Here is a 25672-nt window from a genome sequence, read left to right as displayed (position 1 = left end):
GTAATCATTTGGTTTTCGGAGTATGTACCATATCTACCACATCCCTTTTCTCACACCAAACTGAGTACATAAAATGCTCAGGTAAACAAGAGAGTAGGAGCTTGCTGTTTGACCTAAATGGCAGGTTAATCCTGATGTTATGCTTAGATAAGCTGCTCCAAATCTAATTGGTTGGGGAATCCGTGACAGAGATGTCACTGTTGTGTGAAAGCTCCTCATCTGGGTGTTAATAATGCCCCAATGGGACTACATTACCTTGATGGGAACCAGAAGTCGTTTCCACACCTGTATTAATTTGCTTTAAACACTTTGTTGGCTGATGCTTATGTATTTAAGACTATGCTTTGTCCACTTTTAATCATATACCCACATGTTAATTAGGCAGCTTGGACACCAGGCACAGCTGGAGGAGAGAATAATGCTAGATAGTGCTATCTATATCAAATCTATTTGTGTTCTCTGTGTTAAAAAACCTGCTTTAAGGGAGCAGTTTGTTTAGGAATAGAGTTACGACTTCTGCAACTACCTTTTTCTGTTTGTCAGATACCAGGAAATTTTCATTTATCAAAATTACACCTATCTGCTGCTGTAATATGGCTATGTAGCAACTAACGAAAAAAAATCCCTCTCTTCTTGGAACAAGTGTGTTTTCACTAAAAAAACCCAACGCTTTAGCGCAAGAAGGAACAGCTGCGGTTTGAGGTACGATACTCAGTTCAATCGTTAAACTGTTAATTTACGAGGACTGAGGCTATCGTGACAAGGCACTTCCCTCAGTCTGGGTCTTAAGTTCCCCTCGGGCCCTGCCTTGCGGGCTCTCGGCCCCGAGCAGCGCCGGTTTCCCGCCGCGCTGAGGGGAGCCCGCCGGGCCGCCGCCATCCCCCTCACACGGCGGGCGGGCTCTCTCCCCGGCGGCGCCCGGTGCGGGGCCGCGGGAGCGGCTCCATCCTCGGCCGGAAGAGGAAGGCCGCCGGGGCGCTGCGGAGGGTCAGGGAGGAGCCGCCGCCGCCTGCCCGTAGCATCCCCAAGGGAGGGCTCTTGACAGGCGGAGGGGGTCCGGCCCCCTTGAGGAGCGGTAGGTGCCCCGGAGCGGGGTAGGCTCTGCCGGCGGCATGCGAGGGAAGGCGGCCGGAGGAGCTGGTCTGGGCTGCCTACGGCTCGCCTCAGCGCGGCTGCGGGTCCCTGGGGATCAGCCCGGGCGGCGGCGGAGGGTGCCGTGCCGGGGCTGCCGTGCGGGGGGGGGACAGCGCATCGTCGCCGCTGACACCACATCTCTCCAGGGCTGTCCCTTTCCCGCTCGGCAGGCCCTCTATCTTCTGGGCTCTTTGGCTGCTTTGGGAAATTGCCTTTCTTTCTTTTTTTCTTTTTTTTGTTTCTCTCTCTCCTTTCCCCCGATTGAAACTCCTGCTCCTGACCTGAATCACGACTTTGTTAAGGAATCGGAGGAACCTTCCCAAGGCATAGCAGGTAAAGCTGGGCCTAGGAAATTTCAGAGGGAGGAAAGGGTCGTAAGAAAACACCAAAATACCAGAAGGATGAAATTATTCCTGCTGGTAGATGACTAATCTCCGTGCATTAGGGCAGGGCCGGCTTTGCAGCTGATCCCTTCTGAGAGGCACAGCATCAAACCCTGGCCCTGCCGGAGGTCGAAGGCAGAAGCGATGAAACACAGATGGGGAGTCCTGAGGGGATGGCTGGGGAGAGCCGAGACAGAGCCGAGTGAGCGTCCGGGACACAAGTGTCCAGAGAAACAACTTTCCTCAACTGAAAATCTTTCCCCCCCTCTTTGAATGTGTCTCACAGAAATCAATCGTCATGGTAGAGGTGAAGTGTTTTGTTTTTGCTGACGGAATGCCAGGGCCTGTAAAATGTTTAGTGGTTTCCTGCCTGGCAAAAAGTAAGGAGAGGTTCAAACAACAAAATTGATGGAGCACAAAGGCAGAAACGTGTTGTACCTTGGGATATTGCGTAAGGGAAGTTGCAACCACTTTGTAGCCGAAACTGGAGCTGAATGAAAGGTCAGTGCTAGCATCAACGGGTTCAAGCCGCACGCTAGCTGAAATGGCCATGAGGGTAAGGTGTAAAGGATGTTATCCTGTGTAAATAACCCTGGAATAAAGTTCAGCTTGGTCATACAATTCAGTGGATGAATAAACAGATTGTGAGGAAAAGCAAGACAGAATCTGCCACAATGAACCCATCCCTCATCTGTTGGCTAGATGGACCTAGGGCCAGGGAGGATTTGTGTAAAGGAATGGTTGTTTTGGCTCCAGATGCTCTTATATCGTTTGGGTAAACAAATAATGCTAAATATTTGTAGTGGTGATGACTATTTTAAATAGAAGGATCCTGAACATAACCAAACTGCTCTATTCACTAGCAGATTTATGAGCATTATGCCAAGAGTTTAATAAATGGATTGCAGTTGGCCCCCTTCCATGTTCACCTCATGGCATTTGAACTTTAATAATGCTTCAGTGCTAGTAAACTGAATCCACAGTTAAAGAAATGTCACAATAATATTATTGCTGAGCATAATAAAGTGTTACAATCTTCAATTAGTGTAATATGATGTGATATGCATCAGCGCCTTGTGTATGTAATACAGTATGTCTTGTCTGGAATAGAATTTATATCAAGAATTGCTCGGTGTTTTCAAACCTGACTCATCAAAGTCAATGGATATTTTGGTATTGGTTGAGTTTGTTGGAGGAAATTCTGTCTCCTTTTTTACTCTTTTTGTGCAACAAACGTTCAGGGATTTTTGCAGTAGAAGGGACTGCAAATTTGATTGTTTTATGACAGATGCACTGTAATTTTTTACAAATATGAAGTTTTCAGTTTCATGGTTTGTGTATTACTCCTTGATTTTGATATATGTTGGAATTGAGGTTTTTTTGGGATATGGACTGACTTCTTTATTTGTTAAATACTAAATGGGATATGGCCTGCATCCTTGTTTAGGTTTTTAAGATAGTTTTGGAGTATTATCAAAGAACATTGATAGTTCTGATATTTCTGACAAAATAAAATGGTGCCTTAATCATTTGATGCCCCAACTCATATAGCCTATCAGTGGATGTCATCCAGAGAAGGAAAAAAAAAAAAAATCAAGTCTCAAAATCTTGTGTTGTTTCTTAAGTTGCTGTTGTTTTCCAGGATTTCTCTTGAAGACAGCATTCCTGCAATAGTTAGGAAGTCTGCCCTTTTTTAAAGTTGTTATTGCTTTAGTAATTTCTAGTATACACTGAAGGCATAAATAATCTTGAAGGTATAAAAAAATCTATTAGTTACTTGAATGTGGATATTCAAAACAAGTGTGCCCTTTCATGTCTATTTTACTGTAATGCTGAGTTGAAAACATTTGGGAAAGTTGTATTAGCATTGCTTACATGTTAACAAACTTTAAATGCTCCTTAGTTCTGTGTTTTGTTTGGGATGCTCTTGCAATAGAGTTATCTTATTACCCTTGTAATGTGAGCAAACTTGATGCTGAGCTAACAACCAGGACTAGAGAGTTGAGGTTCCTGTTCCCTTGAAAACCAGGTAGCTTAATATAGCCATAGCTTATATTTATTTTTGTGAAGTCTGTAGAAAGTGAGAATGAATCAGCAAGATACTCTTATGAAAGGCCTGCAAAATGCTTCCTGTTGACTGGCTATAAATGTAATTTTTTAGAAGCAGAGCACCTGGGAACATGGCCCTGCGAGAGAGAGAAATCAGCAGCAGCTCCATCAATGACAAGCAAGAACAGAACTCTAGTCGTGTTATTACAATTGTCTTCCTGGCACTCTTCATCGACTTGTTGGGATTCGCTCTCATCTTGCCACTGTTTCCTTCCATCCTTGATTATTACAGCCAGACTGAGGTAAGTAACAGAGAAAGTCAGCCTGCTGAAAGTTTTAGGTATGAGATCTTTAGGGAAGGATGGAAGAAAAATCCCTTGCCTTGGAGCAAACCAAATAGCTGTAGGCAGAACAATAATACCCAGCACATTTAAATGGACTGAATTTGTTTGTGAACCTGCATGAGACTTCTCTGTTGCTTTTTCATTAAAATGAGAGATTTGTTTTGGGGAAAATTTGGGTATTTCTTAGAGGCTAGTCCTTGTAATTACCAGTGCATTTGTGACTTAGACTGTTGTCACTGGTGAGATAGAGTAAGCAACAATCCATAGTGGATCTGCATACTGGGTTTTATCTAAGAATCAAAGAAATACGGGCTTCTACCCTACTTGACTATTTCACAGACTCACTTGCTCCCACCCCCAGCATCACGTTCACTAGGTCTCAACTTCCATTCTTAGCAGGGAGCTGGTTGCTGGTCTGGGAATATAGGGCAGAAAGTTGTGTTGGTTCCCTGCTGTGCAGCTGCTCACAGTTCCATTCTCAGGTGTTACTGGACAAGATGAAGATGTTGTCAGGGAGAATTATTTTTGCAGCCTACACCTCTATCATAGCCCTTTTCCTTCTCCACTCCAACTGGGCTGTAGGCTTTGTCTTTCTTACAACTCTATCTCTAACCCTAACCATGGGCTCTGATCTCCAGGCTCTTCCCCCACTTCCAGTGTATTTCCTATAGCCAATATCTTCATCTTCTTTTCAGGGCCCCCTTCTTCTTTTCAGGTCCTCCTCCTCTTTTCAGGAACCATTCTTTTTTGCACCACTTCTTTCTGGACCTACAAGCCCCTGGTTCTCCCAGTCTAAATAGTGTATGTGCAGAGGGATAGAATGTGTCTCATGTTGCTTTATTAATTGAAGGTAAATCCATGCCACTTTTGTTCAAGTTTTAGCAAGTAGCAGGCCTGATGGTTTAAAAAAGTTCAAATTCAGACATTCCACCACCCAAACCCATACACCCAATTATCTGCTGCCTGTTAGCATTCACAATTTAAGCTATTTTTAGCTTGTGACAACTGATCAGCGAGGAAATTTTCCCTGGGGGGGAGGAGGAGGGAAGGAATCATCTGACATCATTGTATCTAGATCACTAAGCTCTGATACTGTCTTTGAAAATGAAACAGAGAAACTGTCTTCCTGCTTCTATTTCCCAGCTATCTGTTTTGCAGGATGGATTCTATTTGTCATTGCAACATGGTGTGGACTGGTTTGCAGTGATGGTTGGGATGCCTCCAGGGCGGAAATACAACAGTGTGTTGTTTGGAGGTATGGAAATTAAATGACCAAGCTAACAGACAAAAAAAAAAAAAGTGTTTTCAAGTTATTTGCAGTGTTGATAAGAGGAATAATGAGAAAAATTACAAGAAATACAAAAAACATACTTGCTGGTTATTAGATTTAGATTTAAATAACACAGAAAATGTTCTCTTACAGTAGGCTATAAATGATTTTGTTTTCATCACACTGATAGCAATGAAGGGTTGGACAGCCCCATTCTGTCGTTTGGAGACACTTAGGAAGGCAGGAAGAATGGGCCAACAGGAACCTTATGAAATTCAGTAAGGACAAAGCCCCTGCTTTGTCTCATGCGAAGTCCTGCCCCTGGGAAGGAGTCATCCCTTGCAATGATACTGACTAGTGGGGAGCAGCTCTGCTCCTCTGTAAAGGCCCTGGGGGTCCTGGTGAGCAGCAAGCTGAGCATGAGCCAGCCCTAGCAGCAAGAGCACCAATAGCACCTGGGCTGTATGAACAGAAGCAGAGCCAGTAGATTGAAGGAAGCGATTGTCCCCCTCTACTCAGCACTTGTTAGACCATGTCTAGAACATTGTATCCAGTTTTGGCACCCCAGTACAAGAAAGACATCAATAAACTGCAGAGAGTTCAGCAGAGGGCCAGGAAGACAGAGGGTCTGGGGAGCCTGGGCTTGTTCAGCCTGGAGCTATTAGCACCCTTCCAATACCTATGGGAAGGTTGTCGAGAAGAGAGTGAGGCACTTCTGTGGTGCGTGGTGGGAGAAGGAGAGGCAACAGGCATAAGTAGAAGCAAGGGAGGCTCAGACTGGAAATAAGGAGGAACTTTTTCACAGTGAGGATGGCCAGTGGAACAGGTTGCCCAGAGAAGTTTGGTAGTCTCCATCCACAGAGGCTGTCAAACCCTAACTGGATGAAACCCTGAACAATCTGGTCTGACCTCATAGCTGACCCTATGAGCAGGTGGTTGGAGTAGGTGACCTCCAGGGGTCCTTTTTAACCTGAATTATCCTATGATCTTGCCCAATTTGTTCTACAGATTGCTACAGAAATACAGGCCTGCTGTTCCTTATTGTCAGACTGCCAGCTAAAGGTCAGGAGCCCGCTGGGCTAGACCCTGCACAATCACAGAAATTACTCTCCCTTAACCATTGATCTGCACACGATCGGAGATCAATCAGTAGGAAACACTGGAATTAGAAGCTTGTGACTTCAGATCTCACCTCCCTGCTGAGCAGCTATAGTGCAGCACTGCTTCTAAATCTCATTAGTGCTATTAAAAGCAGGAGAGCTGCTGACTTGCAGGGTCCAGAAGCATTTGCTGTCACTAGGACACTAGTGCGAGTGAGCTCCACCAGGAGTAGTGCAGGAAATCCAAAAGCATATGTGTCACGTTACACATCAGAGGCCCTTTTGGCTCCTTGTGATCTACAGAGTTGTGAGGAAACTGGGATTTCAGAGCATGAAGATGTCAGGGTGTCTGGGTTAATTTTACTTGGAAATGTCTAGACCCTTTCCTTTTAGTGAGCTGAGGCCTCCCCCAAAATAAGCAAAAGGTTTTTAAATGAAAAAAAAAAAAAAAGAAAAGGCAAAACTTTATTAGAATGTAAGTATGAATGTATTGTTACTATTTAAAGTAGTTTTTTGGGGGGTTAACAGCAATTAGAAAGTTTATAAACAATTTTCCTCTTTCCCACAGTGTCCTTGCAGGCATGTTGTTGTTTCTGTGCTCATTTTCAGTCAGATTGCTGGCTTTGAATGGTAGGAAACGCTTTTCTTTAATCACTCAGAAACGGCTTTTTGTCTCTTCTAAGGCCTGACAGCATGCCGCCTCTTGTTCCTTCTCTCAATCTCAGACTCTGTTTAAACAAGTGGCTGGGAGCTCACAGTCATTGCCTTTCCTTTTACCTGCTGTGTCCCGTACTCTTGGGAGTGCTGTCTCCCTTGACTTGGCTCATTTGCTTTCAAGGGGAAGGATAAATCTCCCTGCTCCTTCCAGAGGAGTCCAACTGACTCTTTTCTCGTTTGAAGAAAATATAGCATCTAACTGGGAACACACAAATAAAATAGACACTGTTTGTCTCAGAAAGGAAGCTGGCATCCCTTGCTGTTTTCTCTCTAGGAGAGGAGTATTGAGAGAAAAGTATTTAGAAGCAGTGTTGAGTAGTGATGGGAATGTTCACTAATTACCTGGCAGCCACAGGCAGTGAGGGTGCTGACAAGGTAGCTGAGTTAACCTGGTATCTGTCATATTTGACTCCATCTCTTCTGCTGGCTTCGATGACAGCTTTTCTAAATGAGTGATCTAATTTGCTAAACCAGCAGAAAACTTTTCTTTTTCTTTTTTTTTTTCTTCCCTTTTTTCCCCACATTAGTTTTCTGCCAGATTGAGTTGAATTAGCTCACTGGAGAGTTGACCAAGGCTGCAGAAGTAGGAGAAGATAGACAAGCTATCTTGGGTGTAGTCAGCTCCTGTCTCAGTCCATCTTGTCTGATTGCACCTTAAATGGTTATAGTGGAAAGGTTCCTTATACTTATGATGTTACGCAGAGGCCACTGCAGTCTTCCTGCAGCCTTCATTGCCTTCATCTGCAACAAGGAGCATAGGATTGGAAAGATACTTGCAAGATCATCTTTTTGCTTCTCCCAGTGCAGGATATATTCTGCTCTCTTTCATCTTTGCTTAGACTGTGACCTCTTCAGGGCAGAAACCTTCCCTGCCCTTGTCAAGGCCCTGAGGGCACCAATAGTTAGTTTCAGTGACCAGCCTTCACCCACACACTTTCTGCCCAGTGATTCAGGAGCTGTATTTCAGCCTGGGCCTTGCCCAAGTATAGTCTTGTCTCTGGGGCTGTCTCTGGCCCTGTCTCTTGGATGGACCTTGCACTTACGTTGCAGGTGTCTTATCTCCTGAATGGACCTACATCATAGTCTTGTTTCCACTCCTTTTTCTGACCCTGTCTCCTGCTGGTCTTGACTGGACTCTCTGGATGGACCTGATGTATAACCCTGGCCTTGTCTGGGACTGCCATGGACCCTGCTACAACACCCTGCTCTGCCCAACCCATCCGGACTGCGCCGTGGTTGGTGAGGGCACTGCCAGTGCTGTGGTCACACTCAGCTCCTGGCTCGTTCCCCGAGTGGAACAGCCCTGCTCTTGCTGCTCCCTGGCTGTGAAGTGTTTGGCACATCTGGGTGCTTCTATAGTGCTAGATATACAAGGGACAAAACTTGTCTGTTATTAACATAAACTGCCAGTGTACCAATCTATGTAAGATTTTTTTACACAGTTTTTTGAGCTTTTGAGCTATCACAAGCAGCTGTTCTCCACAAGGTGTTCAGTATCAATATTCTGCCTCCCTCAAAGTTGATGGGAGCAGAACTTCTCGTCTCTCCTCTGGCATTTAAAGCTTTGATAGCTGAATGATCTGAGACATATAACCCAGTTTTTCCTTAAGAGAAAAACTGACAGCAAGGCATTTTTTGCCTGCTTGTTCAGAGTATGGTGCAAATTACTGTGTGAAGCTAGAAATGGCAAGAGAAAAGAAGAATTAAAGATCACAGAAGCAGATTTCAAAAGACTCTGGAGTCTGTTGGAATTACTCCTACCTCTTAGGGTGCCTCACTAACAGCAGTGCTTATATCCTTCCTTCCATGATAAGAAGGAAAGAAAAGCTAATTAAGTGTGACAGAATCAGATTCAAACAATCAAAAAAGTCTTAAAAGAACTGTGACTACTGAAGACTGCACCATCTCTGCTTTAAGAACAGAAAATGTATGTAGTCAACTGGGGAAGCATCGGAGAATCAGCATTCCATTATAACCAGTGAGTTTCAAACCTCTTCTTGCCAGTGAAATAGCCAGTGAATCATCCAGTTTATGCCTGTTACTCTGGTCTGTCTGTGTATCTGGTCTGTCTGTATTTGCCACCTTAGTAAAATAACAATGCAAGATCAGTATTTTGAGGGTGGCTTAGTTTCAGAGATAAGGCTGGTTTTTATAGCTGTTGTTTTAATTGCGCACTTTTAGAGGACATGCTGGAGTGACAGGTCTGGAATAGGTTGGCTGTCTTTATATTTAAGATGAAGGCAACAAGTCTAATGATATATGTTTTGGTGTTTGGGTTTTTTTTAGGTCTGATTGGCTCAATCTTTTCCATCCTACAGTTTTTCTCCTCTCCCCTCACCGGTGCTGTCTCAGACTGCTTGGGCAGAAGGCCTGTCATCTTGATGACGGTGGTATGTGTCTCATACTGATGTTAGTCATGCCATCTCAATACACAGTTGAAGGCACTATGGTGTTGTGGTTAGCACAAAGGATTGGGAAATTGAACATTCTAGGTCTGTTGGTTGTTGACTGCTTCTTGCCAAGCCACTTGACCCCACTTCCAAATCTGAGTTTTAAGCTGAGTTTTCCAGATCCAGAATTATATGTAGAAGGTACCAAAATACCTATCTGTTTCTGGGATTTTCCAGAATCCCTTTCCCTTGTGTACAAGATGTACATTCAGATGCTTGGTTTACAAATGTTAGATTTAATCCCTGTATATTTTAGTTACCCAAGTGACTAATGAGGACTGATCACTTCATGACCTATTTCACAGAGCCTGGGGATTATTGGTTAGGCAGTGCTATGTAGATGTAAGATGTATTTCTGATGAACATGAACATTCTCCAAAATGTTTTCTCTGTTGCTGGTATGAGGTTCTAATTACAGCAGCAGTGCAGAGCAAATGCGTACATATATGGAGGAACTTGGCAGCAAATGATATACAAATCCCCCTATCCTGTAGGCTTGTGAGGAATGAATTACATAAACATGCATGCTGATGATTGATTATGAAATTTAAGGGCTAGAACTCTGAATTCTTCTTATTTTGAAATCAGAATTCTCTTGAAGTTGGAAACAAGTGAAGAGGGATATACAAAAGTGCTTTTGTGCCCAGGACTGATTTAGCTTCCTTTGAACTTTCTTTGCTCTTTTAATTTTATTAGTAATCTCGCATCCATATGAAGTTTGTATGGATTTGTTTCTACTTCTTTTATATCACTGTCCAGGAAATAGTGCAGTATCAGTATATTCAGACATTTCTGTTACCTGGGTTTTGGAGCAGCTGTTGAAAACAAACAAATAAATAAAACACGTGTTTAGCTGGGAAATATGCAGAAATGATATCCACTTTGCTCTGCTTTATAAAGAACCCTTTCTTGCTTCTGCAGATGGGTTTGATAACATCATACGCGCTATGGGCTGCCTCTAGGACTTTCGGCGTTTTTCTTCTCTCCAGGATCGTAGGTGGAATAAGCAAAGGGAATGTCAGCCTCTCCACAGCTATAATTGCTGACTTACACTCTCCAAAAGCACGGAGCAAAGGCATGGTGAGTTACACATGTGGGGTGTATGTTTGGGTTTTCTGGATAACTTTTAATTGATTTCAGGTGCTCAGAATTTCTTCCTCAGGTGTGCATTCAGTGATCAAGTGAAAACATGACTTATATACTACCTTACTCCTGAAAAGATGTCAGATCATTTTGCTGGTGAGCTCTCAGACTTGACTTGTCAATGACTTTCACCTACAAGTGAAAGGCAGATGCCCTAGAGGTGGGAAAACTACTTGTGTAAGTGTTATAACTGTTACTGCTGCTGATAACTGTGATCCTCATTATAGTCGCTGAGAAATCAAAAGGTCTTATGGGCCAAGTTTGGTAGCTGGGAGCCAGTTATAGGACAACCCATGCTTCTTACCTTCCCAAACTGTGGAAGCACAGCAGCACTGCATAGCACAGCGTGCCTCCTGACTTCCTTGGATGCTGTGCTGGCTTCAGGATCTGAGCTCTGTGGGTAAAAGATGTGGCATTTGGCTGACTGAGCAGCAAGTAATATGAACAGCTGCCTTGTCCTCTTCCAGAAGGCAGTGGACCACATGCAGAAACACCCTGCAGGCTGTACTTTGCCTGTGAATTACCAGTTAGATCTTTTATCTTATAAAAACCTTAGGGGCCCAAACTTCTCTTAACAGATTGTTATAAGCCGCTATGCGGGACAGCTGCTTCTTGGGAGGGGAGAGCTTTGTATTTCACAGTGATAGCTAATGAATTTCCAATCAATTTATTATAGTCCTGGTGAGCCAAAGTATATTTTTATTTATGGAGCAGGATAGCCATACAGCACTAGTAAATAAAACAGGTCAGGGCCTATTTTTAGCACCTGAGAGCAAGTCACTTAGTACAGCATGGCTCAAATCTATATGGCTATGCTCTTGTTTTTCAGAGCAGAGTAGGCATGTTCATTCTGCTTTCAGGGAAGAGAATAGCATTTGACTGATGCTATTTCCAAACTGTGATGGGGCATTGCCTGGGAGAGTGCAATCTCTCAAACAGCAGTGGAAACTGTGACGTGATACCTGAGTGTACTCTGGCCTTGTTTCGTTTAGTACTCTAGGTATAGTTAAATAGACTCAGGAAAGCATGAGGACTGTGTCCTGGATGACACGTTTGTGTCCTACATATGCCAGTAGACATCTCTGAATGTGTCTTAAAGAAAATGAGCCAGATCTGCACTGATGTATTCTTAAGCAATCTCCCTGAAGCTGATGACTCAAATCAGTCCTCTTTTAAGCTCTCATCCCATCAGTGTGTACAGATTCTACCTCTGTGCTGGTTTCATAGTGAGTTCATCAATCCTCTTTAGTACTTGTACTAAATTCAGGTTGTTCTGGGAAGCATCTCAGCCTCTTTGCTCTATGAGACATAAATTCCTAAATACAGAAAATGCCAAAGTGTTTTAGAAGCTATAGACATTGTTATGAATTCCTACCATGGTGCTGTCCTCCCTTCTCTAGTTTTACTCTGCAGAAGTTTATTCTATGGCTGAAGGATCTGCTGGCTGAGCAGTCCCTGAGGTGAGAATCATTATTTCCCTTCCCAACTTCCTTTTACTCATAACCATGTTACAGTTTGTTCCTGCTACTTTCCTCACTAGACAGAAAATAAAATCAGTTATTTGGAAACAACAGTTTTTTCACACTCAACGGTTGTTGCTGTGTACTCCCCACATCCTCATTCTGTTTCTGGTTGCATTTCTTTAAGGTAAATGCCAGAAAATCCAAATTGTTTTAGAACTGAGCTACCTGAACAAACTGGTGTCTGAAACTACACGTCTGTGTTCATTGTTTCACTGCAGGCAATGATCGGCGTTGCTTTCTCCCTTGGTTTTACCCTGGGTCCCATGATCGGAGCTTACCTAGCCATGGAGCCAGAGAAAGGAGAAGTTTTCTATCTTCGTTCAGCGTTATTAGCGCTCATGTTTGCTGTGGCTGATTTAATTTTCATCTTCTTCCTACTTCCAGAGACACTTCCCAAGGAAAAACGGGTAAATGGACTATCAGTCTGAAGATCTATGTTTCTTGCAAAAGCAGTGTTGCTGAAATACTGGAAACAATGAAGAAGGGGCTGAGCTAGTATCATGAGAATTTAGCTCATTCCTGGGACTGGGATTTAATATTATTATTCAGGCTGGTGTCAAAGTGGTTGCATGATGGTCCCACCTCCTAGCCAAGCGTAATATGAGAAATTCTTTATAGTTAACATGTCCGCTTAATTGCTGGTTTTGGTGTGTTAGCTTTAAATTTCTCAAAAACTAATGGGAGTCTAGGAGGAAGAGGGTGAATTTTAAACTATGATCACAATGACTCCCTGGGATGAATTTCAGCTAATTGTAAAAGTAAATGCATCAGAGACTGGATTTTCTTTCATTTAGCCAGTATATGTTAGAAATTTTCTTAACTATTATCTTGTCTTTACTTGATTATTTTGAACACTCAGGTAGCAAATGACTGTTATCTCTGAGCTGTGCTGCCTTCCACAAATACAAAATATCTACATGTGCTAAAATTCAGTGACTCGGTTTGTGGGGCCAAACATTTATTAACATTCTGATCTAATATCATGTGATCAGTCCAAGATATATCTGATTAAAAGTCTCTTGGAGCAGTCTCCTTTGGTATTGTGGGAGAGACTGAATTCAGCCCTAGGTATCTGGGTGAAGCAGTTGATTTGAGGCTTTCAGCCGGATTGGATCTTTCCTATCATCCCTTTTTTTCTAATCAGGACTCAGCTGTTGAAGCGTGCTTGGTCTCTGGATAGCCAGACCCATTTGACACTGAGAATTGTTCAGGAAACTTTTGTTTGCAATGCTCCTGCCAGGGCAAAACTTTAGACTTTCCCTGAGTGTTTCCCAGCAGGTTGTGTCTCATGTGAAATTGGTTGCTCGTGTTATCTTTCCAAGCACTACAGCTATTTTATTTTATATTATTAACAGCTCTTCCATGTGTCATTTGTTCCCCTTTCCTATTTGGCTGTATCTAAACATTCTGGATAAAATCCTGTTCTTGGTTAGAGCTGCGCACTCTGGAGTGGTGGCAACACGTTCATGTAGGGAAGTGCTGTAGAGCGAATCTATATTCTATAAACAATTCCACTTTGCTGCAGAGGGATAAATGGCTTCAGTGCCTTTTAGGACTGCATGATAACTAAATACCTCCCCCTTTTAGTACCCTCTTGAGAGTTCTTCTGATAAGCTAGTCTGTGTTAGCCAACATGGCTGAATTTTGATAAGAAAATGAGTGTTCTGTCCCTGCTTTTTAGGGCTCTGTCTCTATGCAGCAGTGGGTGTTGCGTGAGATGGATTAAGAAGTGCCTCTCAGGGTCAGGTCCCAGTCATGCAAAATGCACAGGGTGTTTGATTGCTGATGAGATAGTGGTTTGTCTGGCTTGGAGCTTCTTGTGATTGGTATCAGAGTTAGTGCTTTTGTGCTGTCTCAGCCTGCGTCTGGACAGCAGCCCCATGTGATTTGTGCGTTCTAGGGTATTTGTAGTTTCACTTATTAGGCTGCTTTGCTCTTTTCTTGGGTAGTTCCTCCCACTTTCTGAGTGGGATGAGAGCAGTTTTCTTGGCCCGTGGATGATGGAGGAAAGGCAGGAATGTTGGCTGCCTTTCTGCAGCTTGGCTGGGCTGAGCTGGAACAGGTGCTTCCAGAGTATAGAGTGGATGTATTGGACGGACAAAGCTGTAAAAAGAGGGGAAATGGTAATGATAACCAATAGGAGGATGTGCCAATGGGATCAGACATCTGTTTCCTTGAGATACACTCTGTTCTTATCATATTCTTGTTTCTCTATCAGTCCTCTTTCCACAGGAGAGAAGACCAAGTATTTCATATTCATTCATGTTGGAATTAACTTGTAGAAAGGGGAGGGTGGAAGGGGACAGGAGGAGCAAGGATGAGTTTTCATCCAAAGAGAAACAGAATTTTTACTATTCTTCTTCTTCTTTTTCCAACTGTTCCATAAGTTTATGAGGTGAAGAGTAACCAAAGAACTGTACCTTTGACCTGTCAGAGACACTGGTCTTTACGTGAGGTGGCCAAAACAGCTCCTGCTGTGACCTGCTTGGGAGAAGGGAGGATAGAAAGGTGTCTAGTAGAATCTGTCCCCTTTAAGAGCTTTTGAGTTAATCTTTAGCTAAGCTAGTCATGGGCAAGGCAGCCGAGCTGGACAGGGGGTCTTAACAACTTTTTTTTCTGGTGTCCAGTTAATTCATATAAGGACTATGTGTAGGGCTATGCAGCATTACAAGCAGACTTATGGAAAAACAAGGCTTTTGTTCTATGCATACTAAACAGTGTCTGGTTTGAAGGGTAAGGCTGGAGCTTCAAAGGCCCAGGCTGCATTCCTGATTTGGACTGGCTCTCTGCCTTCAAGACCTGTCAGTGTGTCTGCATTAGAGAAAACAGTAAACAAAGACATTGTGAAAAATGGCCACCATTGAAGGTGACTTTTGGGGTGATCGTGGAATTAAAATTGAATCATTTAGGAGTAATAAATAATAAGCATAGAAATTAAATACAAGTTAGATGTTGTAGATTTTGAACCTGTGAAGAATCTAAACTCCATGCAGCTGGTGACATTGACTGAAATTGGCAGTGTATACTTTGTTATTTGGGGGTGGTGAAACACTTTTGTCAGTTCTAGAACAATGTTTTCGTTATTGATCAGTGGATGAAGTCACTTCTAGACCACTGCTTCTAGGGCAAAAATAGGAGAAATTAAAAGGAATTTGCATGCGTGTGCAAACACACACGTATATTTAAAAAAAAATCTAATACATATGTATATATTTCATAAAACACTTAAGATTTTAAACATATACATATATAATGTATATCCTCAGGACCAAACTAAAATCAGCCTTGGTAGTAAAAAGCAGCTTGGCACCCTGTCTGATGTGGATAATAATTCAAAATAGGTACAAACTGCTGGTTTTTTATTACTGGCAAACATGCTTGAAGAGAGTTGCTTGTTACCAGACTCTCAGTGCTGTAGTACAAACACCATCATGCCGACAAATGCAGGAACTGAGGATTGCTACAAGCCAGCTTCAGGAAATCCTCTTACAGACCTTTTAAAAGCATGAGGAAACTTCTTGGGAGTGTCTGTTTACTCTCTGCGATACATGCAGTGGAAGGGGTAATAAACATCCCAGTTTGTTCTATGTGGATCAGCAGCTTTATGGCTTTACGCGAAACCAGCCTGGTACATTGAACTGGTTGTTGTTGAGACTGATGGGCTCCAGAGCTCTGCTGTCAGATACTCAGAAGCTCTGACTATCACAAGAAGACAGAAGTCATGTTAATACCATATTGAAGGCTGATTTGTTTATAGCTTTATTAAATCCAGTCCATATGAGTCCTCAGGTCATGCACTGAGATCAAGTTCCACTAATAATTTGACCTTTATTCTCTGCCTTCAAGGGGGTAATAGCTCCCTCTCTATCTGGGAAGAGAAGGAAGCTCACCAGATAAAGTCAGTGCAGTGCTTTGAAGATGTGAAATACTAAGTGTGATTATTCAGGATTCTTGAGTCTGTCTTATCTCTTCATGTGACTGTCATGTAAAGTGACAGTCTAAATTCTCCTACTTTAAAAGGAATTGTTTCCCTAAGAATTTAGACATTATTTCTTCTTTAGTATTTTCTTTAGTTTTCTATACCTTTAGAATAAAAATAAATTAAAAAAATTAAATCGCCTACAGATGAAAGAACAAGCATCTCCTAAGCTCCTGTTCATAAGGAGCAGGGATAGTGCCACCAGATACACAATTAAGTTGAGATGTATGGAGTACAAGGACCAGAAGTACTACAAAGTAAATCTTCCTTTTCAAAAAGCCACGCAATGTGGCTGGGCAGAATGTCTCTAGAAATCTCTCTAAAATCTCTCCAAGGAATCTCTCTAAAAATTGTATTTTCCTTTTCTTCCCCAGGAGGTGTCACTGGCTGGCTAAAAGAACAACCAGTACCAAAACAGACCATTTGATGTGCTACACCTACTGTTCTCAGAGCTGTAGCACGCAAGCAAATCCCCAGTTTCCCATGAGCTTGCAGGCATATGTGTCATTATTTTGCCAGTACATGTTCATTGGACGTGAGGGATGATGCAAAAAGTGAACCAAATAAAGCCACCTTTAAGGCTGTGGAGAATGAGCCTCTTCTGTGTTTTAAGAACCCAGGGAAGAATCCGTTTTCTGTCTTCAGTGAAAGCTGCTGTCAGTGCTCTACCTTCTAGTTATAATGCTGGAGCGGTTCTGTGATCAGAAAGTCTGGCATGTTATTGGGGGTCACTCAAACCCCAATGTCAGTTATCTTGTTTCATCTCAGATAATTTGTGTAGGTGTAGATGCACATTTGACCGTTACTGTCAGTTCCTTGCAGTAGTTATTACATCAGGTTTTTAAATAAACATGTCTCTGTCTCTGATCAGGTCTCTTCTGTGATGTCTGGATTTCAAGCAGCAGTTGACTTGCTCAGTCCTTTGGCTTTATTTCAGTTCTCTGCAGTCACCAGAGGAAAGGAATCTCCTTCAGAGGACAGTAAGTGTTAGCTGGCTTTTTATATTAATATTGTATGGTTTTTTGTATGTGGCGGTAGTTTCTAAATGAAAACTCAAACCATTTCAGAAGCAGCACTCTGTTCACTCATTTAAAACCCACCTTACAAACTTATGAACAGGGAATCCGAGTTCCCTTGGATGCTGGTCCTGTTATTCCCAAAAGAAGGTTTTAGAGATTAATGTTTTGAAGATTTCTGACTTGCTACTTGCTTTTTCTTCAGGCACTGACTGCAGCATGGGATAGGCTGCAGTAAGTGACTTAAAAAGATAGATCAAGGCATGAATAAGGGAGATGTGAGTTTTCTTATCCAAGCTGCAAACCAGAAAACTTCAGGCTGGAATTCTATTATTTAGGATTTGAGCTGGCCATTTCTCTATATGAAATTATTTAAGCCATAGAAAATAAGTCAGTGTTTTGCCAGGTACACCAACTTGCCATTCAGTCCTTGCTGCTGCATCAGGAAGAAAGTAGTATTTGCCACTTTGAGGAAAATCTGTTAAAACCCTGCATTGGCAGAAAAACAAGTAGGGTAATCTGTCACAGGCCATTTGTAGCTTAGGAAAAGGGATGCTGTGCTTTAGCCAATATCATCCTGAGAGTGGCATCAAGATATTAGGTGGAATGCAGATATTGATTAAAAATAAAGAACTAAATCCCAGTATAGGTGGGAGTGTCAGTGTGAGGGAGAGGGGCTGCACTGGGTGAGTTGAGACCAGGGTGACCCAGAAAGAGATCAGTCTTTTTGGCTCTCCTCCCCTCATAAGAAGGGAGGTAGTGGGCAGAAGTCATTTTGTGGCATGTCTTGTATGGATATTTAAAATGAGTATCTGAGGTGAGAGCTTTTCCCTGTGCAGTTGATAAATATTTCTGTACTATTGTTATATTTTCAAGCTATGCTTGAAAACACCACTGTATTTCTCTCTTTTTTTTTTTTCTTGGTGTGTGTTTGTTTGTTTTTTGCTTGTTTAGATCTTCAGAATCTCAAAATCTTGGGCCTGGTTTATTTCCTGTACCTCTTCCTGTTTTCCGGCTTGGAGTATACGCTGAGTTTTCTCACTCACCAGAGATTCCAGTTCAGCAGGTATAGCACACTTAGAAGGCAAATGTTGTATATTTTGTCTAGGATATTTTCCAAAATCCTGATTTAAGGTCTCCTCATTTATTTTCAAAAGAGGCTTTGTGAAGTTAGTAAAAACACTCAGAAAGCAACCACTGCTTTCAGTGATACTCGGGCTTCATGGGAAGAATTTATGAAAATATAGGCACACTGTTTATCACGAAAGGAAATACTCATTGAATCTACAACTTTTAATAACTAGAGAAAAATCAATACAGAAGATTAAATTAAGGCTCCTGAAATATGTGTAGCTGGGCTAGTTGTATTGATTATAATAAATCTTTTTCTCTTCTAGCCCAGAAGAGATCTTCAGTATCAGGACAAATCTTGAAGCTCAAAAAAGGCAAAAGATGGAGGGATAGCTATGCGATTATATTTGCTTGTCAGAGTTCTGCATTGCATACGGTGTACAGTCATTACATCATAGAATTTGATTTCCTTTAGTCAAACACTACAGAAGAAAGAGAACAGAATCCACTGACAGCAGCTCAGCTTGAAATACTTTTCCTGCCAGCTCATAGGAAGATTTCCAGCCAGGAACATGATCTTGCAGCTTGATTCCTTATGTGTGTCCTTCCCTTTGAGTAATTCTCAGGGGTTTGTCTCATCTTTCCCTGTCTGTCTTTCATTACAGTTTGTGGCTTAACTAATGTGTGCACGTCAAGGAAAGGTTTTCTAGTGTATTAAGCTTGCTTCCTCACAGTCTTCAGGATAGCCACGTAGCGAGATACACAACTTTATGTCAACATTACAGGCTGTGTGATAAGCAAGCTTGTTATGGAAGTGAGAACTTTTAGTTGAGAATATCCACATAGTTTAGTACATAAGTGAAAGGGATTTTTTTTTCTTTAATTTAAGGATGGAGACATGATCACCACCATGCCAGTGCCCATGTTGTGCCTTGGTGACCTTAATCAAACTCTGCATGAGCAGTGGCAATGGTTGTGAGAAAGCAAAACACTTGTTCCTTGGAAACCAACAAATCCTGTGTGTATGGCACAGGCTTCCATGGCACAGGGTAATTAATGAGTTGACTCTTTGTGGGCCACCCTAGAAACAACTAAACTACGTCGTACCAGTCCAGAGACGATTGTGGCATTTTCCAGCAGCCATCCCATCTCTACGTAAGACCTCAGAAGTTTATCTTCTTCCTATCCGTGTGCCATGGAAACTAATGTCAGCATATTAAGAACGCTGCACTGCTCATGTGAGCACCAAAAAGCATTTTCTCTCTCTTGTTCAGGAAAGGGTCTACACTAGACCTGTGAATCCCAGAGTGGAATGCTCTGTGCGTGACTCCATAATCTGTGTTTTTACTTCCCTTCTAGCATGCAGCAGGGCAAGATGTTTTTCTTTATTGGAATAACAATGGCTGTGATCCAGGGAGGCTATGCTCGACGAATCAAGCCAGGAAATGAAATCAGAGCTGTAAAAAAGGTAAAAAGAAAATAATTTTTTTTCTTCCCCCCCCCCCCCCCCAATCTGATATGTTAATTTTCAGTCTAAAGTGCAACAAAAGGTAATTGGAGGCTATATCTGTACTTATCAAGTCAAAAAAAATTTCCGTCTTGTTAGTCCAGCTAAATGACTTCTCAAGACCCTGGTTGCTGGGCATTTACCAGTGTAACTAAACTTTAGAACATTACAGCCATTTCTTACCATATCAGCTACGATATTGAAACTTTGAGTTCTTCATCTATAACTGCAGTAGGGAATAAGGACAGAGTGTCTGTCTGTGCAAGCTAGGTAAAATGTTGTGAAGATTATGCTTCGTTTCAGTGATTTCTCTTGCAGTGGAGACACTGAAACTTCTAAAGCTGCTTCAGAGCTGATCTCTGACTCTTTCTGGTGAATTATTTTCAGGGACTTAATCAGTCTGGCCATCTCTGGCAATCTTCAAAATGAGACATTTGGTGGGAGTGAATACCCTCTATCGTGAAACGTGCAGCAGATCTTAATTGATCCATCTTTTCTGCAAAAGCTGAAAAACAGGGAGTTCTGTCCCTTCTGTGAGAGATCACAGGGGAACTGAAGTCCAGGCTCTTGGAGGAAATGAAGAATATTTTTTCTTTTTGGCTTTGAATTTCAAATGCCACTTGCCCCCAATTTTTTCTTCTTGGCTCCAGAAGTATGGACTCTGAAAGCTCAGGAGGGTTTGATGTAGCCCTTAAAATCAGTCAACACTGCTGAGAAAAAGCAGAGGAGCTGTAGTCCTGTTGCACACAAACTTTTTGATCTCTTGTGTCAGCTCAGGGGATGGAGTTAAAGCTAGACTTCTGTCTAGTTCAACACAGAACAAGAGAAAAAAAACACCAAAAACCAGCTCATGTGAGAGAGAGAACTCCGCAACAATTTTTCCTTAGTTGTGGGAAATGGGCGGTGGGATAACTGCAGCCTCCGATACAGCTGAGTCCAGCCTGCATGTGGTCTGTAATCGTGTGACAGTGAGAGAGAACAGAAAAGTAAATTGCACTGATGCGTGGCCATCCGGGTGAATTTGAAACGTCTGCTTGGGAAGAAAGGGCTTTCTGCTTCTAACTTAAATGTCGTCCCATCAGTGGAAGAGAACTGGCAGGACACCTAGAGTTAGGCTTTGACAAGCAGGGCTTAAATGTAACCGTGTGACTCATTCATTTTGCAGGCTATTATGTTGCTGATTCCAGCTTTCTTGTTAATTGGATGGGCTGCAAATGTGACCATGCTGAGCATTGGACTGTTGCTGTACTCTTTTGGTGAGCTATTCAAAATGCAATGAATGCTAAACACAAATAGTTTTTCTTCATGTATTTATTCACCCTGTTAAAAAAGATATATCTCTAATTTCAAACTATAAGGAACAGAAAGTTGACATTTCTGTTTATAAAATATGGAAGAAATAGTGTCCTTGTTTTCTGATGCTGTTTGTATCACAGGAAGTTGCCATGGTGATCTTTGGAAGCATCCCCAGAGCTCCTGTTGTCCTGTCTCACTGGGGAGCTCTCGAGGGTGGTTTTTTCCGCTGTTATCAGACCTAAAAGCAAAATATTCACTAAATAGCTCTGCTCAGGAAAAGAAGGGAGACAGCCTGTCTTTGTACGTTATTTCTTAGGCAACATGCTGAAGAGACCTGCACGCTCTGAAGCTGAAGGCTGGAGTGTGTGTTCAGGCTGATCGAGAGTGAGGGTACGTCGGCATTGCCCTGAACGTTGTGACATGGGGCTGTGCTGGCTGGACACTGCTCTGCTCCCTTGCATTGCCAGCTCAGGGAGGGAGCAAAACTTCACCTATTGTTTCTGATAAGTGTAGATGTTTAAGTGTTTACATAAATATTACTCTGCCAATCTAAGCTGTTATTCAGGGAAACAGCTATGAATGAAGTTGGATTCATGCACTGAAGCGCCTGTCTGAAAAGAGATTTCAGATATTCCCAATGCTGCGAACTATTGTTAAGAAGCTTCAAATATGACTAATTACAAAAGCAGAAGACTTCTCTTTTGCATGATACAGCTTGATTTAGGAGTAAAGTGTAAACCACAAAATGCATCTGTTTAGTAGCTTGCTTGTCTAGGGACGACAGTTGTGTATTTGACAGGTTTCAAAATCTACATCTTGTCTGCAGATTAACTTGCTTTTGAAAGCCCACTGGGTGAGGAAGGGGGAGAGGAGGTACACATCTTGTCTAACCATGCTGCTAAGTTCGGAGCCTCATCTTCCTAGGCTCCATAGCTGGGCAGAAGGCCCCATCTCTTCCCCAGTTAAGCCAACTAGAAATGCCTCTGGAGGGGCCTCTTTTTCCCTCCTCTCTTCCTCCCTCTGCCCCAGGAGTAGGGTGCCTGGGTGCAGTTAAGGCAATGTGTCTATCATTCCTGCTCTCCAGTTCTCCTTTCCTTCCCAGAAAAGATTCTGCTTTGTATGCTTAAAGCACTTTCTTCTTGGCAGAAAAGGCCCCTATTTCAGTAAGAGGGCAGTGATTGCTGAACAGCTCTTGGCTTTTGTGTCCAAAAATTTTGTAACCTCTTCTTCTTGAACTTGACTGTGTTATTTCCCAAGACAGAATGTAGCTGCCTCTTTCATCCAAAAGTATGGTAAAGCCATATGCATGGGGACAGTGTGATTCTGTGTACAGCCACCTCGTCTGCTTGAAATACGAGCTATTCCCTTTCCCTGCTCCACCTGACAAAACTGCAGTGATTTGGAAAACTACCAGTTAGCTGATCTGACCTATCCACCCCTTTCCTGTGGGTTCACAGAATGAGAGACGCTAATGTGAAACATCTGCTCAGAGCACTCATGGCTCTGGGCTCTTCGTGCAGGTTGGCTTTGAGGGGGTGTTTTCATTATTGAACTGGATTAAACCTGATGATTCATTGTCGGTACAGTGCCCTAGAGCTCTGCATATTTCTCTGCAGTAGTAAAGTGTTTAGGCCACATGTTTTTCACTGCTGCTCTTGTAACTGTTTTGAGCTCTCTGCTGTTCATTGACAGTCTCATTTGTGGATTTTTCCAGCTGCGGCCATTGTTATCCCATGTTTGTCAGCAGTGGTGTCAGGCTACGGTGAGTGTCTTTCCAGCCTTTTGAGTGGCGGCCCTTGGCCACTTGATTGACCTTTATATAGACTTGGCTTAAATACAGAACTGATCTCAAGCTTAGTGATGCATCAACAGGAACACTCGTGGTGTAGGTCCACCTCAGATCTGAATGTTGGACCAGGGACTCTGGCTCCTGCTTGGCTTTATAGAAGGCCTCTTTCCTCCCAAATGCATTAACAAAGGAAGCAGAAATGCTGAGTTACAGCGCACTGCTACTCCAAATTGTACATATGTAATCCTGAAGCGATTACCAACCCCCACAGGAGTGAGGCTAAAGCTGAGAAAAAAGCCCTTCATGGTCACTAGTATGCTGCCCCTTTACCGTACAGCCAGCAATCCAACACTGTAGTTATGATGTAAACTTTGTTTTGTTGTTTTTGTTGAGCTGGGGCACTACAAGCTGTCCATGGACAAGCACTCTTGACAAGCCCTGGTGTTTTTTTCAGGGGAAATAAATGCAGCTTGGGCAGTGAGTGTGAAATGAAAGGAAGGGGACATGCATGTGGGAAATGCCCCAAAAGAGCAAGGCTCCATGAGCCCCTACAGGGGGGCACACTGAAGTAACGGCTCTCTGCTTGCACAGGCTCTGCTGGCCAGAAGGGACGAGTCATGGGGATCCTGAGAAGCCTGGGCGCCCTTGCCAGAGCCCTGGGACCCATCCTGTCAGCTACGGGTGAGTGCTCAGTCCTGCCTTTGCCAACACGCAGCACCACTCTGGGCCCCGCAGCTCGGGTGGAGCTGGAGGAAAAGGGGAAGGGGAAGCGCTGCAGGTTTCAGAGCCAGAAAGTTCTTTGCAGAAGTAGGTACCCTTGAGAGCTGCACCAGGGGTTGGACACGGTCCTGGTTAGCACCAACAAAAGCTTCATGGATGAGTTAAAGTAGTTCATACAAGCAGAGATAAACCAGGCAGAAGCTATTGCCTGACTAAAAATTCCAGCAACATCCGCAGCAGCCTAACCATGCCCTGTGTGCAGCTGTGCAGGCAGAGGAACATCACAGAGGGCCTGGCCCCATTGTGCAGAGGGAGCTGGAGCCTGACCAGGAACCCTGGGTTTGCTGGGCTTATTTTTAGCCATTTTTAGCAAGTAACCCCACCTGCTGAGGGGCCACCCCAGCACTGGGCAAGCAGGAGTCCATGAAATCAGGGTTTCCTCGGCTGTGTAACTGGTTCCCCACATCTCATGATGCTGCATCCCAGGATGACACAAATTAAGTAGGGACAGACCATCATGTGCAATGAAGAACTTTTCAGCATTAAAAGCACCTGTAACCCACACACCTAGATGAAAGAGCCCACACTCTGCTGATGCCCCAGCACTCAGGGAGGGAGACTGCCTAAGGAGCACAGGTACCGTCAGGACAGGGTTCAGTTCCCCTATTATAGGGCAAAGGGACAGTGTAAGGGGAAGCAGCCACACAGCAAGTCAGAGCCTGAACTCAGACCTAATGTTAAGTTTAGCAAAGCCAGAACCCTTTTCCTATGCATTGGTTTCCTGAGTGTTTCACATAAGGAGACTGGTACTGATGGTGAGAGGCCTTAAACAGAAGCACAGACAGCACCAGGAGCAGCTGTGGAGGAGGTGCTGGGGCAGTTAAATAGCTGAACGTCTGAACAGGAGCTTCCCCATTGCCAAACAGGCAAGAATGAAAACACCCTGTTTAAAATAATAACCACTTTCAATGTGCTGCTTCCTTGGGAGAGAGCCAGTGCTGCTCTTACACTCCTCTTCACAGCTCGTGTGCCAGCAAGGGGTTGCAGGGAACAATGGAGTAGTTCGGTGTTCTCTAGTTGCATTAGTAAGTTCTGGAGCACAGCAGCATGGAAGGCCTGTGTACAGAGCTGCCAGGACCAGCACGCTAACGAGCTGCATCTTGTTTCCTTTGCAGTTTACTGGCTGGCAGGGGCAGAGGTTTGCTTCACTGTCTGTGGAGCTTTGTTCCTCATCCCCTTTGTTTTACTTGGCTGTACAAAACAGCAGCCAAAGGACAAGTAGGAGGCAACCACAGAACTACCCCCAGCTTCCAAGGAGCTCTCTGCAAGACCTGCTTCTTGCCACCCGACTGCTGATCAAATACGAAGAGGAGGTTTTTCATCTTCTCCCAGGGAATACGTGATGACCATTTGCAGCAACAGCAGCTGTCAGCCCCTCCAACAGCAGTTATGTGCGCCACGGCCTCCCAGCCAGCGGGGCTAGCTTGGCAAAAAGAAAAGAAAACCCAACCCAAACAGTTGAGTAAAGCAGCAGATCATCAGACAAGCAGCAGGGCCTGGCAGCAGGACAGCACAGCGCAATCCCAATTCACCAGCAAGTGCTGGTAACACCGCCCAGTCGTGTATGCAGAGTTCTTCCCTGCTCCTCTCCCTTCGTCAGCAGCACAAGCCCCGAAGCCTCTCCCAGGGGACCAGTTTGTCGGGGTTTGGCAGGCAGAGAGCGACTCCGCAGGGAGTTTCTATACAACTGTCACAAGATTCCCCACAAATGCTCAGTGGGGCTGGTAAAAGCTGCATCAGCTGCCTTAAAACATGATGACCAAAAGTGAGCAGCATACTACAGCCATCCACAGCCTGGCTGATACTTGGGCACAAGTGGACTGTTTTTAACATACAATTGAATTTTGACAGATGTTTTACATTTCTAATACTACGTGCTGTTTTTTGATGACTAACCACTGTTCTTTTTTGCATTACAAATAAACTGTTCCATTGTACACCCATCCTGTCAGTTAATTACAGTGCAGGCACATTGACACAGCCGTGCTGGGCCAACACCAAAGTGGGGTGCAGACCCCCTGGAAGGGCTGACTCCACCCAGGCAGGGCTCCTGCTCAGCTGGGGAAGGAAGCCCTGTCATAGCCAGTTTGAGCATTTTCTGAAAATACATTAAATCAATCA

The 25672-nt window shown here is 43.5% G+C and overlaps 1 protein-coding gene across 3 annotated transcripts; it reads left to right on the top strand.

Moving 5' to 3' along the window:
• Positions 1–821: 821 nt before the first annotated feature.
• MFSD10 (major facilitator superfamily domain containing 10) lies at positions 822–25492 on the top strand. 3 transcript variants are annotated; one of them, XM_054825571.1, is made up of 14 exons: positions 844–1075; positions 1437–1467; positions 3679–3868; positions 5054–5165; positions 9284–9387; positions 10369–10527; positions 12332–12520; positions 16964–17072; positions 18063–18174; positions 19539–19647; positions 20852–20942; positions 22697–22744; positions 23363–23452; positions 24667–25492. In XM_054825571.1, the coding sequence occupies exons 3-14, from the start codon at positions 3698–3700 to the stop codon at positions 24771–24773; spliced, it is 1401 nt and encodes a 466-aa protein (XP_054681546.1). In that variant the 5' UTR covers positions 844–1075; positions 1437–1467; positions 3679–3697; the 3' UTR covers positions 24774–25492. The 3 variants fall into 3 exon arrangements, with proteins under 3 accessions (XP_054681548.1, XP_054681547.1, XP_054681546.1); XM_054825573.1 differs by lacking the exon at positions 1437–1467 and having other exon boundaries at positions 822–1075; positions 5069–5165; XM_054825572.1 differs by lacking the exon at positions 1437–1467 and having other exon boundaries at positions 843–1075.
• Positions 25493–25672: the final 180 nt, after the last annotated feature.

The sequence above is a fragment of the Grus americana genome, chromosome 4 (assembly GCF_028858705.1).
Source record: "Grus americana isolate bGruAme1 chromosome 4, bGruAme1.mat, whole genome shotgun sequence".
Taxonomy (NCBI): domain Eukaryota; kingdom Metazoa; phylum Chordata; class Aves; order Gruiformes; family Gruidae; genus Grus; species Grus americana.
Note: the sequence above shows the minus strand (reverse complement) of the source record. Positions and strands in the feature narration are given on the sequence as shown.

What these genes read in the sequence shown, in the direction of transcription:
- MFSD10 (XM_054825572.1), top strand. Translation starts at nt 3,698, where the DNA reads ATGGCCCTGCGAGAGAGAGAAATCAGCAGCAGCTCCATCAATGACAAG. An exon ending in GGAATCTCCTTCAGAGGACA is followed by an intron (nt 17,073 to 18,062) that starts GTAAGTGTTAGC and finishes TTGCTTGTTTAG; the next exon opens with ATCTTCAGAATCTCAAAATC. An exon ending in ACCCATCCTGTCAGCTACGG is followed by an intron (nt 23,453 to 24,666) that starts GTGAGTGCTCAG and finishes TTTCCTTTGCAG; the next exon opens with TTTACTGGCTGGCAGGGGCA.